General features: G+C 36.1%; 2 protein-coding genes across 2 annotated transcripts; one reads left to right on the top strand and one right to left on the bottom strand.

Moving 5' to 3' along the window:
- The first annotated feature begins 1,621 nt into the window (after positions 1 to 1,621).
- Positions 1,622 to 4,250, top strand: ppiab (peptidylprolyl isomerase Ab (cyclophilin A)). The gene is made up of 5 exons (XM_073829363.1): positions 1,622 to 1,787; positions 3,327 to 3,357; positions 3,445 to 3,533; positions 3,610 to 3,782; positions 3,927 to 4,250. Exons 1-5 carry the CDS (start codon positions 1,719 to 1,721, stop codon positions 4,057 to 4,059), a joined length of 495 nt encoding a protein of 164 aa, XP_073685464.1. The 5' UTR covers positions 1,622 to 1,718; the 3' UTR covers positions 4,060 to 4,250.
- Positions 4,251 to 4,405: 155 nt separating this feature from the next.
- On the bottom strand, positions 4,406 to 15,307 carry LOC141299082 (RING finger protein 122). The gene is made up of 6 exons (XM_073829364.1): positions 15,095 to 15,307; positions 14,635 to 14,789; positions 11,683 to 11,728; positions 9,941 to 9,982; positions 9,769 to 9,851; positions 4,406 to 5,817 (listed from the first exon to the last, which is right to left on the bottom strand). The coding sequence occupies exons 2-6, from the start codon at positions 14,742 to 14,744 to the stop codon at positions 5,703 to 5,705; spliced, it is 396 nt and encodes a 131-aa protein (XP_073685465.1). The 5' UTR covers positions 14,745 to 14,789; positions 15,095 to 15,307; the 3' UTR covers positions 4,406 to 5,702.
- Between the last annotated feature and the right edge of the window lie 2,544 nt (positions 15,308 to 17,851).

The raw sequence follows: 17,851 nt of genomic DNA, 5'->3' as shown, positions 1-17,851 counted from the left end.
CAGAAGGGAGAGAGGCTGGCAGAGAATGTGGTCATGAATCTGATGGAGCCATTTTTGGATAAAGGGAGACATGTCACAACGGACAATTTCTTTACTTCACTGTCACTGGCGCACAGACTGCTGCAGCGTCAAACAACGCTACTGGGCACGATGAATAAAGTCCGACGTGAACTTCCTCAACTAGCAAAAGACACTGCACAGCGAGAGGTATTCTCCACTTCAGTGCTTAGAAGTGGCAGTGTCTCCTTGACAATTTATGCCCCTAAAAAAAAGAAGACTGTGTGTGTTCTAAGTTCCATGCACCAAAACGTGACGATCGGTGATGGCAGAAAGAGGAAACCCAACACGATAACAGACTATAACCACATGAAGGTATGTGAATTTGTGTATAATTTTACACCAGTACTACAATGTTTTCTGATGTGTACTATACAGACCTATAGAAAAAAGCACATATACTCATGACTCTCTCTCTCTCTCTCTACTTTTACAGTGTGGTGTAGACGTGTTGGACCAAATGGCACGGATGTATTCGGTAAGAGCAGCAACACGCAGGTGGCCAGTAGCAGTTTTTTACAATATGCTGGACCTAGCGGCGGTGAATGCCTACATTTTGTACAAGGCATGTACTGGGTGGACAGGCAAAAGAAGATTGTTTCTGAGTCTTCTAGCAAAGGAACTTCGTTGCCGATTCATGCAACAGAAGGAAATATTGGCACAGAGGCAGGCTGCTGAAGCTGCTGTGCCAGGGACTGTACAGACAACACAGTGCCAGGTGCAAGAGAGCTGCAACAGGAATCGCAGCAGGTATTCCTGTGCAACATGTAAAAAATTCACCTGTGCCAAATGCAGGGACAATGGACACTGGGTCTGCAAACTCTGCAAAGTTTGAAACACTTATATAAAATAAATATGTATGTATAAAAAAAAAGTATGTACATATGTATAAAAATAAAACAGACTTGTGTATCCATATATTGTGAATGTGTGTCTTTTGTATAAATATGTCAGGCAATTCTAAAGGTTTGTTAGACACAGAGGTTTGGCCTGCCTTGGATCTGAGTTACTCTGAGTAAAAAAATGCAAATGTGCCAGGCCTCACAGGTAATGGGTGTATTTGCACAACAAAAGCAGGAGGACAAAAGGCCTGTGGAAATCTCAGCAGGGTGCTTGTAGGTGTTAGGTCCAAGGATTTTACGCAAATTTGCACAGGTTTAGTAAATCTAGTGTTAAATGCGAATCAGGGCGTAATCGTTTAGAAAACGTAGGAGGACATCGATTTAATTCTTTCAACACTCACTATCCGTGATAAAAAATTTGCGCCGTAATGGCGAATTCATCCGTTGGCCACCGCCCTCACGCCATGACAGTCCACTGGTACACGCCCACACCAATCCCTCGTCCCTCATTGGATGCAACGCGCTGGCGTCATTTCTACCTACTCCAACGGGCCAATGGCGATGTCAATCAAACGCCCTCCCTCTGAACTCTGCGTTCGTGCCTTGCGGTAATATATTCACCTGCGCCGCCTCTGATTGGACGACGCGCCCGTCACTCAGCGGTTCCACGGCTTCATAGGTTCCAATTGAAAAAGAGGCTGCTGGCTGCTTGTATATATCCCGTTTTCGCATACATCCTACTTCCCGATAAGCTGCGGCATTTTGTAGGATTCATTCGGCGACCAGGCTACTAAAACAGATTGAATTTTCTTTGCCATCATGTCCAATCCCAGAGTTTTTTTTGACATCACCATCGATGGGAAGAATGCAGGGAGGATTGTAATGGAGGTAGGGCACTCGAAATGACTGATCGGCGTTTGCCTTTGCATCACATGGTTTTTATTAAACCTAACGTTTTGTTATATTATAATCCATTAAAAAGCATATCGTGATGTGAGAGTTTCAGTAACACTGTTTTGAAAAGGGCGGGCGGGCGGTTTGGCTTCTCGAATCGAGCTGCAACAATGTTGCATTTTGCCGTACATTATCGGACGCTAAAATGTTGCCGGTTGTGATTGACATGGAACGCTGACGTTCTGAGACTTTTGAGTTGATGTGCAGTCATTGACAGGAGACTGACAGTAAAGCGCACATGGCGGAGTTTTCAGTCATTACAGACGCAGGCTGCGCGTGTGTATCGCTGCACACGTTTTTTTTTTTTTTAATACGGACGCCATTTTCACCATCATTTTTTCATAACCAAAGATGCCATTTTGAAAAGGGAGGGGTGAATAGTGGAGTTTAGCCGACTAAACTTGATCTTTTGCATCTCAGCGCTGTCATATTTGACCTTTTCTCTAATAATAATCAAGTTAATAAGCGACTGGCGTTACATTTTGAATAGATGCTGCAGAAATGTTGGTAGACAAATGTCAACTTTCGCGCTTTCACGCATGTGGACGTTTGCAGAAAAACGCGGAAGTCATTAACCTGTTTCGATTTTTAAAGTCTTTCCTCATTTTAAAACGGAAAAAAGTCACTACCTTTATACTTTAACAGGAAACAATAAAGGAAATTACCGCAAAGCCTTATCAAGATGCATATACATTACCAGTCAAAACGTTTTATTTTGTTCAACGAGCCTGCGTTTATTATATCCAAAGTACAGCAAAAGCTGTGATATTGTGAAATATTTTTTGCTATTTAAAATAACTGCTTTCTATTTGATTATATTTTTCAAATGTAATTCATTTCTGATTTCAAAGCTGAATCATTACTGATGTTTTAGAAATTCTAATATTCTGATTTGTTCAAGAAAAAAAACTTGAGTAGAATGTTTTCCAGGTTTCTTTGCTGAATAGAAAGTTCAGAAGAACAGCATTTATCTGAAAAAGAAATATTTGTAACATTATAAATGTCTTTATCACCACTTTAGTCTCAATTAAAAGCATTCTTGCTAAATAGAAGTATTGGTTTCTATAATTCCTTTCTAAAAAGTACTCAACTGTTTTAAATATTGATGATGATAATGATAAAATGTTTCTTGAACAGCAAATCAGCATATTGGAAGGGATCATGTGACACTGAAGACTGAAGTGATGCTGCTGAAAATGTAGCTTTGATCACAGAAATTACATTTTAAAATGTATTCAAATAGAAAGCGGTTATTTTAAATGGTGAAAATATTTTACAGTTTCTGCTGTACTTGGATCAAACAAATACAGGCTCGGTGAGCAGAAGAGACCTCTTTGCCTGGTAGCGTAGAACACAAATATACCAGTAAGATGCAGAGGGGGAAAAAATTAGACATTTTTAAAATATCTTAAACTCCATTGATGTAAGTTTGGACATCAGCTTAATTTCAATGTCTTGTTTTTCCCCTCCCAGCTGAGAGCTGATGTTGTACCCAAGACTGCCGGTAAGTGTCTTTATCAACGTTAAATGTTTCTTCTGAATAAATGTGTTCACTGTCTTCTCATGCATCAATGTCTCCATATCTAAACAGAGAATTTCCGTGCTTTGTGCACTGGAGAGAAGGGTTTTGGCTACAAGGGCTCTGGCTTTCATCGCATCATTCCCAAGTTCATGTGCCAGGTAAGGTCCGAACCCCATCCTGTCGTCGGGACGCAATGTTTTCGGCTAACACTGATGTCATGCTCTCGTGATGTAGGGTGGCGACTTCACCAACCACAACGGAACTGGTGGAAAGTCCATCTACGGCAACAAGTTTGCGGATGAGAACTTCACCCTGAAGCACGGAGGGATGGGAACCCTGTCCATGGCCAACGCTGGACCGAACACCAACGGCTCTCAGTTCTTCATCTGCACTGCTGATACTAATTGGTAAACGGCTTTTTTTGAAACCCAATATTTGCATGCACTCTTTAAAATATTCTAAAACATTCTCAGAACTTTTTTTTTTTTTACTAAAGTTTCTTTAGAGTATAAACATGTTTAGAGTGTTAAAGCAATTTTTTTTTTTTCCAGGCTTGATGGCAAACACGTTGTGTTTGGGAAGGTGGTAGAGGGATTGGATGTGGTGTCTACCATGGAGAAAAAAGGAAGTAGCAGCGGGAAATGCTCTGCCAAGGTTGTGATTGCTGATTGTGGCCAACTTTAATTGTTTCTCACTCCCCTTTCCCATTCCAGCCATGCACATTCCTTACTATATAGATTTTTTTCTTTTTCTTTTTTGCCATTCCTAAATGAGATGCTTATTCCATGTGTTATGGTCCTGTTTTATGTATTCTGATGGTCCCCAGGACACAATTTGTTAAACATGGATTAAAGATGGATCAAGATTCCTTTCAACAGGTTTTCGTATTTGTATTTCTTGGAATGGAAACGGCTCAGCTCAATTTTTAAAGAAATTTAAGAGCACTTCATTTATCATGGGCTGATATGCTGTTGTAATATAGAAAGTCTTCTATATTATAAAAGGAGCCTATTAAAGTGTTTTGGTTCTAAAATGGCAGCGTTCTGCTGCAGTTCTTTCTATTGGCCAGCAGGTGGCGCACTCTACCACTTTATTAGTGCACTGGTTCTTAACAGGGTTCACTAAAAATAAATCCATTCAACATTTATTTAAAATAACAATACCTAGCTTTTTATTCTAGCTAGTTGCCAAGGCAAATTTAAGACTAAAACTACTAAACTAAAAAAAAATAAACCAAATAGAAAAACTATATTTAATAAATATAACAATTAATGGTGGTTCAAGTAAAAAAAAATTACGTCTGTAAAATGTTAATACACTACCAGTCCTTTAAAGAAGTCTCCTCTGCTCACCAAGCCTGCATTTATTTGATTTGAAGTACAGCAAAAACAGTAAAATGTGAAGTTTGTTTAATTTAAAATAACTTTTTTTTTTTTTTTATATTTCAAAATGTAATTTATTCCTGTGATCAAAGCTACATTTTCAGCATCATTACTCCAGTCTTCAGTGTCACATGATCCTTCAGAAATCATTCTAATTTCCAATAAAAGTTCTTATTTAAAAGTTGAGTACATGATCCAAAGATCAGCATTTCTCTGCAATAAAAGGCTTTTGTAACATTACACACTACAGAAATTAATACTTTTATTTAGCAAGGATGCTTTGAATTGATAAGTGATGATAAAGACATTTATAATGTTACAAAAGATTTCTATTTCAGATAAATGCTGTTCTTTTGAACTTTTTATTTCATCAGAAAAACCTGACAAATTCTATTTAGCTGTTTTTAACAAATATTTTGAGCAGCAAATCAAAATAAAATAATTTTTGAAGGATCATGTGACTGGAGTAATGATGCTAAAATTCAGCTTTTATAATAAATTCAAATAGAAAACAGTTATTTTAAACAGTAAAAACTTTTACTGTTTTTGCTGTACTTTAGATCAAATAAATGTAGTCTTGGTGAGCAGAAAAGCCTTCTTTTAAAACATTAGAAAACTCTTACTGGGAATGTTTGCAAGTGAAGTCATATTTCTGTCCCACTAAGTTTAAATTACTTAAATTCATTAAAGTGAATACTTTCAAATATCTCGCATACTAACACAGGACACCAAAAAATGAAACCCACGATATTGTATGTAAACATTATGCAAACATTTTAAACCAGACATATAAAAACATTACAAATTATGTTTTACAACAGCAGTGCTTTTAAATAAAGGCTTTTTGTTTGAACTTTCAGCGATGACTATGTACAATACCTCTTGTGTCAGAGAGCTTAATTAGAAGTATCTTTAATGAGGTTAGAGTTTGGCAGAAAAGGAGGTTTACAGCAGTTCATCCAGCAGGTTTCCAGAGCTGTGCGTTTCTTCCAAAGTGGCACTGATGGGGTTGTTGCACATAGGACACGAACATCTCACTTCCAGCCACTTCACCAGACACCTGGTAAGACAAAACATCAGAAATGGTTCTCAAAAGTTATGCTGGCCTGTTCACACCGAGGAGGATAACTATCTGCCTTTTTCTTAAACGCAGAAATGACCAGAAGTAGGGATGCTCACATTGACCGTTTAACCGTTAACCGACAGTAAGAATTTTAACCGATTATTACTATCAGTTAAACGGTTTAATATATATATTTTTTTTACGTTTGCTGCATGGTGAAAGAAATAATGCTATTTGTAAGTTATCTGTTTACACACGTGCGAGTGTCGACAGGTGCAGTGTGGCTGTACAGACATATTTCGCTTCACCTTTACCTAGTAAACTGATGTAGTATATGCAACTCAATGGCGATATTGGGTTATCAGAGAGTGAATGCGTAAATGTATTCAAATTCTGAATGAATTATTGTCTAGAAAGTGCGCAATAGGCGCTCCCCTTACAGTCACTGGAAACTATACATATATGTATATGTATGCATGTATGTTATGTATTGGAATTAATCTAGATTAAAATGGCTAATTTGAATTCTGCCGAAGGCATTCAGAATATGTGTGCTACCCAAATAATGACTAAAAGTAAGTCTTTGAGAACGGCCAGGTGGTGCATTAGATCAGGCGCTCATCTCCTGTTTCCAAAATGCATTACAAACTGCCTGACAATTGCATTTACAACACAATTAACTATACAAACTTGTGTAACCAACTGTTCCTACACCGCATGTACTTCTGCGTAAAAGGCTGCGCGAGTGCGCGTTGCAGTTAAATACAAAGACGCGCACGGGCATGCCATGGAGATCTGTGTGCATAGTCTTCGGTTAAAGAGGAGAGGCTTTTAGAAGCGTCAATTCAGTTGTTGCATATAGTTTAATGTCTTTATTTCGGGATTATCAAAGTAAATTATAACTCAACTATGCCCCAGTAAAAAGGGTCTAGCAACGCCCCTGCCCTGAAGCAAACCTGGCGGCTTCATAGCTGCATCCATGTTAGCACGTCTGGTTTGATGTGGTAATTTCACATAGGGCTGGGAATCGATCCCATTAAGAGGAATCAACTCCTCATTCAGAGCCGTTTTCAGTTCAGCAAAACTTATAAATAGGTGCCTCTGAAAGGAAGGCTGCATTCCATTAAGGCTGCATATCTCGGTCACCAATGAAAACGAGTCATTTCTAAACTCGTCTGGATTTAAGGATGCATGCAATTTGCCTCTTGCTCACGAAAAAAATCGTTCGGAGAGATTATTTAAATGAACCAGTTCAAAGTTTTTGAACAAAGTTTTTTATGGGGGAACTGGCTCATGTTGTCCACAATTTTGAGCGCTGCACGACAGAATAGATCATGAGAAGAAAACGCAGAGAGCGCATCTGATTGACAGCTATGCCACGAGCTCTTATACCAGTGTTGTTGTTAAAGTTCTGTTTATTTTGTTTCAGTGTATAGTTAGCTAATTGTGTCATTTTAGACATTTCATGTCTTATTTTATTCATGCAATAAATGCATGTCCACTGCTGAGCTGTGGGTTATGTCTAATTTTATGGGCAATGCAAATAAAATTACAATTTAAAATCAGTCAGAGCTACAGAAAAATCCAATTTTTTTATATATATATAGAAATGAAGCTTCATATTTTGAGAAGGCAACTTTCTACGACCTTTACATCCTGCATTCATTGCAAAATTAGCTTCCTCCGATCTTAAAAACAAGAATCGGAAAAGAATCGGGAACAACAGTGAGGAATCGATTCTGGAATCCATTAAAAAATAAACATATAAATTAAAAAAAAGCAAATATATTCCAAATCTTTGAAACACATCAATATGAAAGTGGATCGGCAAAGATCAGTGAACTCCGTCAGAGCACGTCTGATGCTCATAATCACCGAACCTCACCAGATCCTCCTCTGTTTGGTGAGTATGCATTATAAAACACTCACAGGACATTAATTTAGGCAAATGTGTTTAAATTTCACGCAAAAATACAATAGGGATCAGAGTTCAGAGGGCGCACATAGTTTGTGAATCATTAGCGGATTTATGCGTGCCTATAATGTAAGACTCTTACAAGAGTGTTATACATAGGCACGCTCAAGTTCGTTATTTTTACTTGAATCGTCTTTACCTTTACTCTACCGCGACAGTTTGCTTCATGCATGTAGCCGAGATGTAGTGTGCAGCGGTTGGAAGTTTTGAGCCGCCATTCGGTCTGTGTTTAACAGTGCGTCGAGTCCGAAGCAATCAATCACAGAACACGAGAGAGGCCTTTGATCGTTTTTTTTATTTAGCTATAATATAATAAAAAAATATATAAATATAGATATTTAAATTAATTTTAAGATATCTCGCCGCCCACCTGGAGGATCACTGGGGCCCCCTGGTGGGCTGCGGCCCACAGGTTGGGAACCACTGCTTTAAGTTCTCTGTAGATCCCGCCTTCTCCCACGCCACGATTGGTCGATTGTGTACAATGCCTGAACGCTATTGGTCAAACTACTTTTCAGTCATTACCTTCAGCAATAATTAAAACTCGGACAATTTAGGTAATTTATTAATCTTATCTTAAGGGTGCTTTCACATCTGTGGTTCGGTTCATTTGGTCCGGACCAAGGGCAACAAATGATACATTGTAGCATTTTTCTGCCGTTTTGGGTCCTTTTCACACCACACTGATTGCTCTGGTCCGAACCAGTTGAAACGAACCAAAATGCAGTCATGTGACAACATCCACATCACTCGTTGGCCAGATCGTGTCATTGAACCACTGATCTATAATAGAGAATTATATAGATCAGAGTATTGAATGTATTTTCTAAACTATTAGGCACGTTTTTTCAATTCGCGAACGCGCCGCATCGAGGTAAAAGCATCTCAACTTTTCAGGATGCTGCAAGCACACCGCAGGTCATGTGACATGAACCAACCAATCAGCTTCATCCTTTCCCTTAATAACATTGAAAGAACTGGCAAGTTGGAGGAACTAACTTATACAGGAATAAACATTTTTTAATAAATATAATAGCAGAGCTACTGCAAGCGATTTTTAATGCTGAAAAATCCATTTATCCTTTGCTGAAACTTAGCGTATTTATGGAGAGCGCAGGTCATGGTTGCTTAGCAACGGCAGACGCCACTGGAGCGCAAGCTTTCCACGCGTTTTTAGGCGCGACATGTTAACGGCACCTTAAACAATGAGAAAGATTGTGATGTTCTTGTGAGTTTTTGAAAGTTGGGACCTATATGATCATCAGACCAAATTTATGAGGCTCCGCACCTCCTCACAACTCCAAGTTTGTCCGCGAGCTGTCAAGGGGCTATGTTGCTAAAGCGCTAACTGTCAACAAATACTTGTCCTCATCCCATAATGAACAGCGTAGCAGACTACGGCAGCTGGATTAGTCCAAAAAGGTGCAGTACTTTTTGCGGTTGGGTCTGTTCAAGTTCGGTTCATGTTCTCACCATAAACGAACCGCTCCAGTGTTCGTTTGAAAGCGTACCGAGACCACCTCTTCAGGCAGGTCTCGGTACGCTTCTTTGGTCCGCTTTTGGTGCGCACTCGAGTGCGATTGCTATATTCACACCTGCCCAAACGAACCGCACCAACAGGGAAAACGAACTCTAGTGCGATTCAACCGAACTAAATAAGGCAGGTGCGAAAGCACCCTAAGATATGTCCAGGAAAAAGAGGTCGTATGATCACCGTGAACAACAGAGAAACGATATCTTTGGAATCACAGCCAGAATGACTTTTCTGTAAAAACATTGACATCCAATCAGAATACAGATCGTTCTCGTGCTTTGGTGTGGACGCTAAAATAACTATCGTTATCTTTATAGTTCTAGTTAATGGTGTGAATGGGTTTTACAGCTGCGAGGCACACAGTCCGTGTTGGGTTCGTTCCAAGGGGCCCCTTTTATTTGATAGCATTAGCATAATAAAAGGCACTGGAGGGATTTACCTCTTGTGAAAGGCGTGTTGGCATGGTAACACTCCAAGCTCATCTTTAGTCCTGAAGTCCTCCAAACAGACGGCACATGTTAACTAAGAAAAAACGACATGCATGAGGGAAAATCAGGACGTTGTAGAGTAGTCAAATCACTTTTGGTAACTTTTTAGACAAAAACTTTTACCCCATGTGTATGTAACCGTGTTGATTCATCTTGAAATACAACCTGTAATGTAAAACACTCGCTTATTTTTTGCTTCAAAGTAAGTTATAGCGGCAGCAAAAATTATTTAGACACTTTTTAGACACATTTAATCGATACTTTGAACACTGAAGTGACTCAAGCTGAAGAACGACATTGTTGCCTTTTGTAGAGCTGTTTATATCAGAAATAAATATGGTTTATAATTGAAGTTTATATATTGTTTGAACTAATACTGAACTGACTCAAAGTCCCTTTAAAGGAGTAGCTCACTTTCAGATGTACAGATAATGTACTCACCCCTTGTCATCCAAGATGTTCATGTCTTTCTTCCTTCAGTCGTAAAGATGATGTTTTTTTGAGAAAAACATTTCAGGATTTCTCTCCATATAATGGACTTCTATGGTGCCCGTGAGTTTGAACTTCCAAACTGCAGTTTAAATGCAGCTTCAAAGTGCTCTAAATGATCCCAGCCGAGGAAGAAGGGTCTTATCTAGCGAAATGTTTGGTTATTTTCTAAAAACATTTACAGTTGATATACTTTTTAATCTCTACACAGAATACACATGGGGCTAGATAAGATGAGCATTTGAGTTTTTTTTTTTTTTTTTAGAAAATAACCGATTGTTTTGCTAGATAAGACCCTTCTTTCCTCGGCTGGGATCGTTTAGAGCTCTTTGAAGCTGCATTTTAAAAGTTCAAACTCGGGGGCACCATAGAAGTCCATTATATGGAGAGAAACCCTGAAATGTTTTCCTCAAAAACATAAATTCCTTTCGACTGAAGAAAGAAAGACATCAACATCTTGGACGACAAGGGGGTGAGTACATTATCTGTACATTTTTTATCTGAAAGTGAACTACTCCTTTAATTATGGTAGGTGTTCTATATAGTTCTTATATAGTCCTTCTATTTTTGACTGACTGGAGCTGAATAACGGCACTGTTATCTTCTGTAGAGCTGCTTTATAGCTGAAATTTAATCTCATATATGACCCTGGACCACAAAACCAGTCATAAGTGTCAGTTTTATGAAATGGAGATTTATACATCATCTGAAAGCTGAATAAATAAGCTTTCCATCAATGTATGGTTTGTTAGAATAGAACAATATTTGAAAATCTAGAATCTGAGGGTGGAAAAGAATCTAAATATTGAGAAAATTGCCTTTAAAATGCATATTACTAATCAAAAATTAAGTTTTGATATATTTATGATAGGAAATTTACAAAACATCTTCATGGAAGAAATTATTTTGACCCACACACTGTATTTTTTGGCTATTGCTATAAATATACCCGTGCTGCTTAAGACTAGCTTTGTGGTCCAAGGTCACATAGCCTATTTGAATTTTGCATAATTGAGTCTGTTTGTTACTCTGATGCTATAAATAAAAAATAAAAAATCACAGCAAGTGACGTTTTGAAACAGCACAAGCACACTTTATCAAAGATAAGATACGTCAAAATGTAATGTATTTGAGGTTAGTAGTTAATGTGATTTTCTACACCTGTGGTTCCTCTAATAGGTCACCTGTGCAAACTTGAGGAGAACTGACTTCATACATCAACTAAAATCACCTAATACAAAAAACGGAGACTTCAAACATGAAGAAAAGTGACATTAATGAAGAGAAAAAGTCCTGCTGCCTCTTTAAGTGTGATGTAAGTGTTGCATACGTCTCGATCATATAATTTATTTAAGAATTTCACATCATACACTTACCATCTTGTATCCAGCTCTCACATTGCGAGCTTGGTGTCTCAATTTACTGAAAAGGAAAACAAGCCATGCAGTTCATTAACAAGGGTTGATTTTATTGAAATAAAAAGATATTATTAGATATACATATGGGTCATTCTACAGAATTGTCCAAACTGCTGTCCCTCAACCAAAAACACATTTAAAAAGCATTTAGGAATTCAAATCTTAGATGTTCATTCTTTACTAAGATCCTTTTATTATCTTTTGAAAGCTACAATAATATTTAAAATATCAGTAAGCTTAATATATATAAAATCATCAGTTATTAGGTATTATCATTTGAGATATGGCTGTACCGAACCCTAACCCCTAAATTTCAACTTGTTAAATGATATTGAAATACTTTTTTTTATTTTTTCCACTGTTGTTTTTAAAAGTATCTATTTGATTCTTTTAAAAAGTAAAAAAATATATATTTCATATTTTCTTTGTAAATTATGAAACGCATATGAAAAAAAAAAGTTCATGTCACTACCGAAACCGTGTATGTTTTAATTCCATTGACTCCATATGATCACACTCAGGCCTCATAATTTTAAGGTAAATGTGTTCAAAACTGTGAAAATCTGTGCAACTTTATGGAATGTCACTACCGAACAGCATTTTTCTGCAATTAAGCACTTTTCTGGAAGTTATTCCATAACGCTTTGTTTTTATCTGTGTGCAACTGTGCTAGCTAACCATGTGCTGATTAGCATCTTTGAGCTAGGTTGAAAAGTATCTAAAGTTGTCACTACCAAAACGTTTGGAGGTGTTTCAAGTAGTGACATTGCCATTGAAAATTGCCACGACTGAAATGCCATCATTTCGGTATCGACAAAAGGGAACACATAATGCTCATATTTGGGAAAAGTAAGCAGTTTTAGTACAGTTATACAATTTTTTTTGTATTTTAGTATTTTTTAGTATGCAAGTTACAATTCTGTATATGGGAAACATGGGATGATTTGCCAAAAATAAAGTATACTGAATCATCAATTAAGATCGTTTTTGGTTCAGTGTATATTCAAACTTATGAATCCTTAATTTTGAAACCAGTAAAATCAACTTTTTGCCTTTTACAAAGAAAAATTGGATTCAAAATACAACACATCCAATAAACTACACTGTTAAAAATGAAACTGTTATCGTTTTGGTATTGACAAAAGGGAACACATTATGCTCATATTTGGGCAAAATAAACACAATTTTAATACAGTCATACAAATTTTTTGTGTTTTAGTAATATGCAGGTTACAATTCTGTAAGTGTGACGGTAAAGCATTACTGTCACTACCGAAAATGTACAGTCACTACCGAAACATGGGATGTTTTGTCAAAAATAAAGTAGCCTATACTGAATGATCAACTAAGATGTTTTGATAGTTTTTGGTTCTGTGTATATTCAAACTAGGGCTGGGACACGATTTATCGCGATTAATCGCATCCAAAATAAAAGTTTATGTTAACATACTAAATGTGTGTTTACTGTGTGTATATATATATAATGTATGTATAAATACAAACACAAACATGTATATTAAAGAAAACTGAAAATAAAAATTTAATTAAAATAAATAAAATATTTATAATTCTATATATAATCTAAATTAAATACAAATATAACTATCCACACATATAAGTATTTTTTAAAGGCTTTACATGTATGTGTGTGTATTTATATATACATAATAAATATACACAGTAAACACACATTTAGTATGTTAACATAAACTTTTATTTTGGATGCGATTAATCGCGATTAATCGTGTCCCAGCCCTAATTCAAACTAATGAATCCTTAACTTTGAAACCAGTATGATCAATGTTTTGCCTTTTACAAAGAAAAAATGGATTGAAAATACAACAAATCCCATAAACTGCACTGTTAAAAAATTAACTGTTAGTGTTATCGATGTGTCTCTGAAAAAAAAATTATAAAATAGCAAAAAATATATATTTACAATGTAGATTAGGTCAAAATAACTTCCATTAAATTATATACTGTTTCAGTGGTGACAAATTTGGGGAGAGGACAAATATTTCAAAACTTTCTGTAAATACAATATGTGACCCTGGACCACAAAACCAGTCATAAGGTTAAATTTTACAAAACTGAGATGTATACATCATATGAAAGCTCAATAAATAAGCTTTCTATTGATGTATGGTTTGTTAGGACAGGACAATATTTGGCCGAGATACATCTATTTGAAAATCAGGAATCTGAGGGTGCAAAAAAATCAAAATACTGAGAAAATCACCTTTAAAGTTGTCCAAATTAGGTTCTTAACAATGCATATTACTAATCAAAAATTACATTTTGATATGTTTACAGTAGGAATTTTTCAAAAAATCTTCATGGAACATGATCTTTACTTAATTTCCTAATGATTTTTGGCATAAAAGAAAAATCAATAATTTTGACCCATACAATGTATTTTTGGCTATTGCTACAAATATACCCCAGCGACTTAAGACTGGTTTTGTGGTCCAGGGTCACATATGAGATTTAACTGCACAGTTACTAAAAAATGTATAGAATACTGAATATATTTGTTCAGTATGGCAGTAAAGGCAAAGATTGTGCTGTGGAGGTTTATAAACGACAGTAATTTGGCATGGGAGGGTTTGTAGTTCTCAGTGTTTGACATGATATTATCCAAAGGCCTTTGGTCAAAAATAGCATCGTGAACAAAAAGCACAGAGATACAATCTAGTCCTGAATTGTTCGTGTTCGGAAGCGCGTGAGGCCAGAGGAAGTCCTTTCTGCTCCGCGGCTGTCAGTTTGTCACAGGCGTTATTTACAGGACAATACTGATGAAGTCCAGTCACAAAGGACCGTTTTAGAAATGTCACCAAGGATCAGCTTCGTCCAAACTGGCTGTTCTGGTGAACTATTAAGGATATAGTCACATGTTACAGTCACACTTACCTTATAAAAAAGCAGCAGAATATCAGGCTTAAAACAAAGACAAAGATCCCAGTGCCAAAGATGACCACATAGATGTTGAGAGGGAGTTCCTGAGAGGTCACTGGAGGCATGGTGTTTTAAATATGAATCATTTCCTGAAGATGAAGAAAGAAGCCCTGAAAGAAGTCAAAACAATTGAAATGTTATTTATGGCAAACTAGGTGATTATTTGTATGACATAACCAGTTTCATAACATCCCGAGCCACAGGGTAATATTTAGATTATTTTATGGCTAGAAAACCTAAGGAAAAGCATTGAGAATCTTTTTTGGGGCAGATTTTTTTTTTATTTTTTTTTTCAAACACGTTAAATAAAATAAATACAAATACGTAATGGGCATTTGGATTAATCTGAACGATAAAGAAAACACATTAATACATTTACAATGATATTAAATGTTAATTTTAAAGGAAATCTCACCATTATAAACAGGCTCCCCCCCTGAGTGTCTTTACTTCAGTGTTTATTCTTCATACTCGGATTTGTTGATTCTCACGAATCGAGCGTCAAACGACTCCAATGAATCACCGGCTGTTTAGTTACATCTACAGTATTGAGAGCCTGTAAATATGAATGAAATAAAGTCCCGAGCGGATCACGGAGATCAAACAATGTAACGGACCGCAGACAGACATAAATATCCACATGCACGAGAAAACAATAAACCCCGCCTGTAGTTCAGGAGGCGGAGCGTAAATATCAGACGATTCACTAATTATTCAGTGATTCACTCCGTTGAAAACTTCTCATGCTCATCAACTATTATAAAAAAACCCACGTATAATTATATATTAATATAACATGGTCTGGTATAATTAGTATAAATATACATTTTTTTTTTTTTTGAAAATAAGTTTTCCATTGATGTATGGTTTGTTAGCATAGGGCAATATTTGGCTGAGATACAACTAATTAACTAAAACAATCAAAATATTGAGAAAATCGCCGTTAAAGTTCTCCAAACTTAGTTCTTAGCAATGCATATTACTAATCAAAAATTAAGTTTTGATATATTTATGGTAGGAAATGTACTAAATATCATGGAACATGATCTTTACTTAATGATGCAATGTATTTTTGGCTATTGCTACAAATATACCCATGCTACTTAAGACTGGTTTTGTGGTCCAGGGTCACATATGTATAAATAGTATATCTACTGTATAACAGAAAATGCTTGTGACCTCTAAAAAGTTTAGCGTGAATAGCTATTAAAATCTAATATTAATAAAAAGCAAAAATCCTCATTTTGTTTAATTTGAAAAAGACTACTAATTTTGTCCTCCATTTAAATAAGCAAAATATTTTCTCTTTTCTGTTTTTCTTTTTTTATGTTTTTATTAGACAATACATAATGATACATTTCATTGAAAAGAAAAAGAGATAGACAAATTATGTTTCTAGGTTATCTGAATTTCTTTGCCATGTTAGTCTCAGAGAAAATGAAGGAGATTTTAAAAGGCATGTTTAGACAAAAATCTGACCTGATTACAGACCAATTTGGGGCCGGTGACTTTACAGTCTTTGTATCCTGGGCGCTGGTCATGCTGACTCGGCAAATTATTTGTTCACACCCTGCTAATAATCTGACATTAGACACCAGAGTGAATTCTCTGAAGATTCATTTCATATTTATTATAAGATAGCATTCCTGCTTATTGTATTACCTTATGACAGAATTATAAAAAGTTATTTGCATATAGAAAATTCAAACTATTGCTGGTTTTCTATTTTGTTCACATTTTTCTTGTGATGAGATTAGGAAAAAAAAAAAACTTGGATCAACCTTGGTGTACCCCAGATCATAATATGTGACCCTGGACCACAAAACCAGTCTTGAGTAGCATGAGTATATTTGTAGCACTAGCTAAAAATATATTTTATGGGTTGAAATTATTGATTTTTCTTTTATGCCCAAATATCATTAGGATATGTTCGTTGAAGATATTTTGTAAATTTCCTATACTGTAAATATATTAATAATTTTTGATTATGCATTGCTAAGAACTTTATTGGGACAACTTTAAAGGCGATTTTCTCAATATTTAGATTTTTTTTTTGCACCCTCAGATTGCAATTTTCAAATAGTTGCATCTCAGACAAATATTGTCCTATTCTAACAAACCATACATCGTATGTTGAACATAGTATGCCGAATGTGACCGTAGAAATGTTTGTTTCAACATTTTTTTGCTTTTTAACTACATATTTGCTGAAATTAGTTAATTAGGTGATTGTAAGTTCTATTTTAACAACATTTTCAGATAACAAATGATTGATTCCTAGTTCATATGTTCTATCACCAACTTTCTTATTCACAAGCAAACAGCCCTAAACATTCAGTGGTTCAGTGTGAACATTCAACTCTGTTTTCTCACAAACAGTACTTTAGCAAAGGTTAAATGACACCACAGTGCAACATTCAGACGACATGACTTCAAAATTCTCCACTACAAAGTAGGCTTATAGAGTCAAACTTCATAGGTAAAGTGAGGACAGTGTTTATATTTGATCAGTCTGTCATTTACATTGGGAATACTTTATCATTAAATTCAAGACATTTGCAAGGTATGTTAAAGGAGTAGTTCACTTTTAGAACAAAAATTTACAGATAATGTACTCGCCCCCTTGTCATCCAAGATGTTCATGTCTTTCTTTCTTCAGTCGTAAAGAAATTATGTTTTTTGAGGAAAACATTTCAGGATTTCTCTCCATATAATGGACTTCTATGGTGCCCCAAAGTTTGAACTTCTAAAATGCAGTTTAAATGCAGGGCTCTGAACGATCCCAGCCGAGGAAGAGTAGAGACAGAGTACAGACAGAGCTAGACAAGACGAGCATTTGAGGTAAAAGGACCCTGATCGTTTAGAGCCATTTGAAGCTGCATTTTGTAAGTTCAAACTCGGGGGCACCATAGAAGTCCATTATATGGAGAGAAATCCTGAAATGTTTTCCTCAAAAAACATAATTTCCTTACGACTGAAGAAAGAAAGACATGAACATCTTGGATGACAAGGGGGTGAGTACATTATCTGTACATTTTTGTTCTGGAAGTGAACTACTCCTTTAAATGCAACATGCACTAGATAATGTATGACTTGGCCACAGGGTGGCACTATAATAGGGGTTTTATAGGAATAGTTCACCCAGAAATTAAAATGAAAACTTGCTGAATAT

This window comes from Garra rufa, chromosome 23 (genome assembly GCF_049309525.1).
Source record: "Garra rufa chromosome 23, GarRuf1.0, whole genome shotgun sequence".
Taxonomy (NCBI): domain Eukaryota; kingdom Metazoa; phylum Chordata; class Actinopteri; order Cypriniformes; family Cyprinidae; genus Garra; species Garra rufa.
This window is presented reverse-complemented; position numbering and strand designations above follow the sequence as displayed.

Excerpts from the sequence above, each read along its gene's own strand:
- ppiab (XM_073829363.1), top strand. The coding sequence starts at position 1,719 with ATGTCCAATCCCAGAGTTTTTTTTGACATCACCATCGATGGGAAGAAT. Across the intron at positions 1,788-3,326 it reads CAGGGAGGATTGTAATGGAG|CTGAGAGCTGATGTTGTACC; the intron begins GTAGGGCACTCG and ends TTCCCCTCCCAG. Across the intron at positions 3,358-3,444 it reads TGTTGTACCCAAGACTGCCG|AGAATTTCCGTGCTTTGTGC; the intron begins GTAAGTGTCTTT and ends ATATCTAAACAG.
- LOC141299082 (XM_073829364.1), bottom strand. The coding sequence starts at position 14,744 with ATGCCTCCAGTGACCTCTCAGGAACTCCCTCTCAACATCTATGTGGTC. Across the intron at positions 9,983-11,682 it reads TGAGAGCTGGATACAAGATG|GTTGTATTTCAAGATGAATC; the intron begins GTAAGTGTATGA and ends TTTACATTACAG. Across the intron at positions 5,818-9,768 it reads CAACACGCCTTTCACAAGAG|GTGTCTGGTGAAGTGGCTGG; the intron begins GTAAATCCCTCC and ends TTGTCTTACCAG.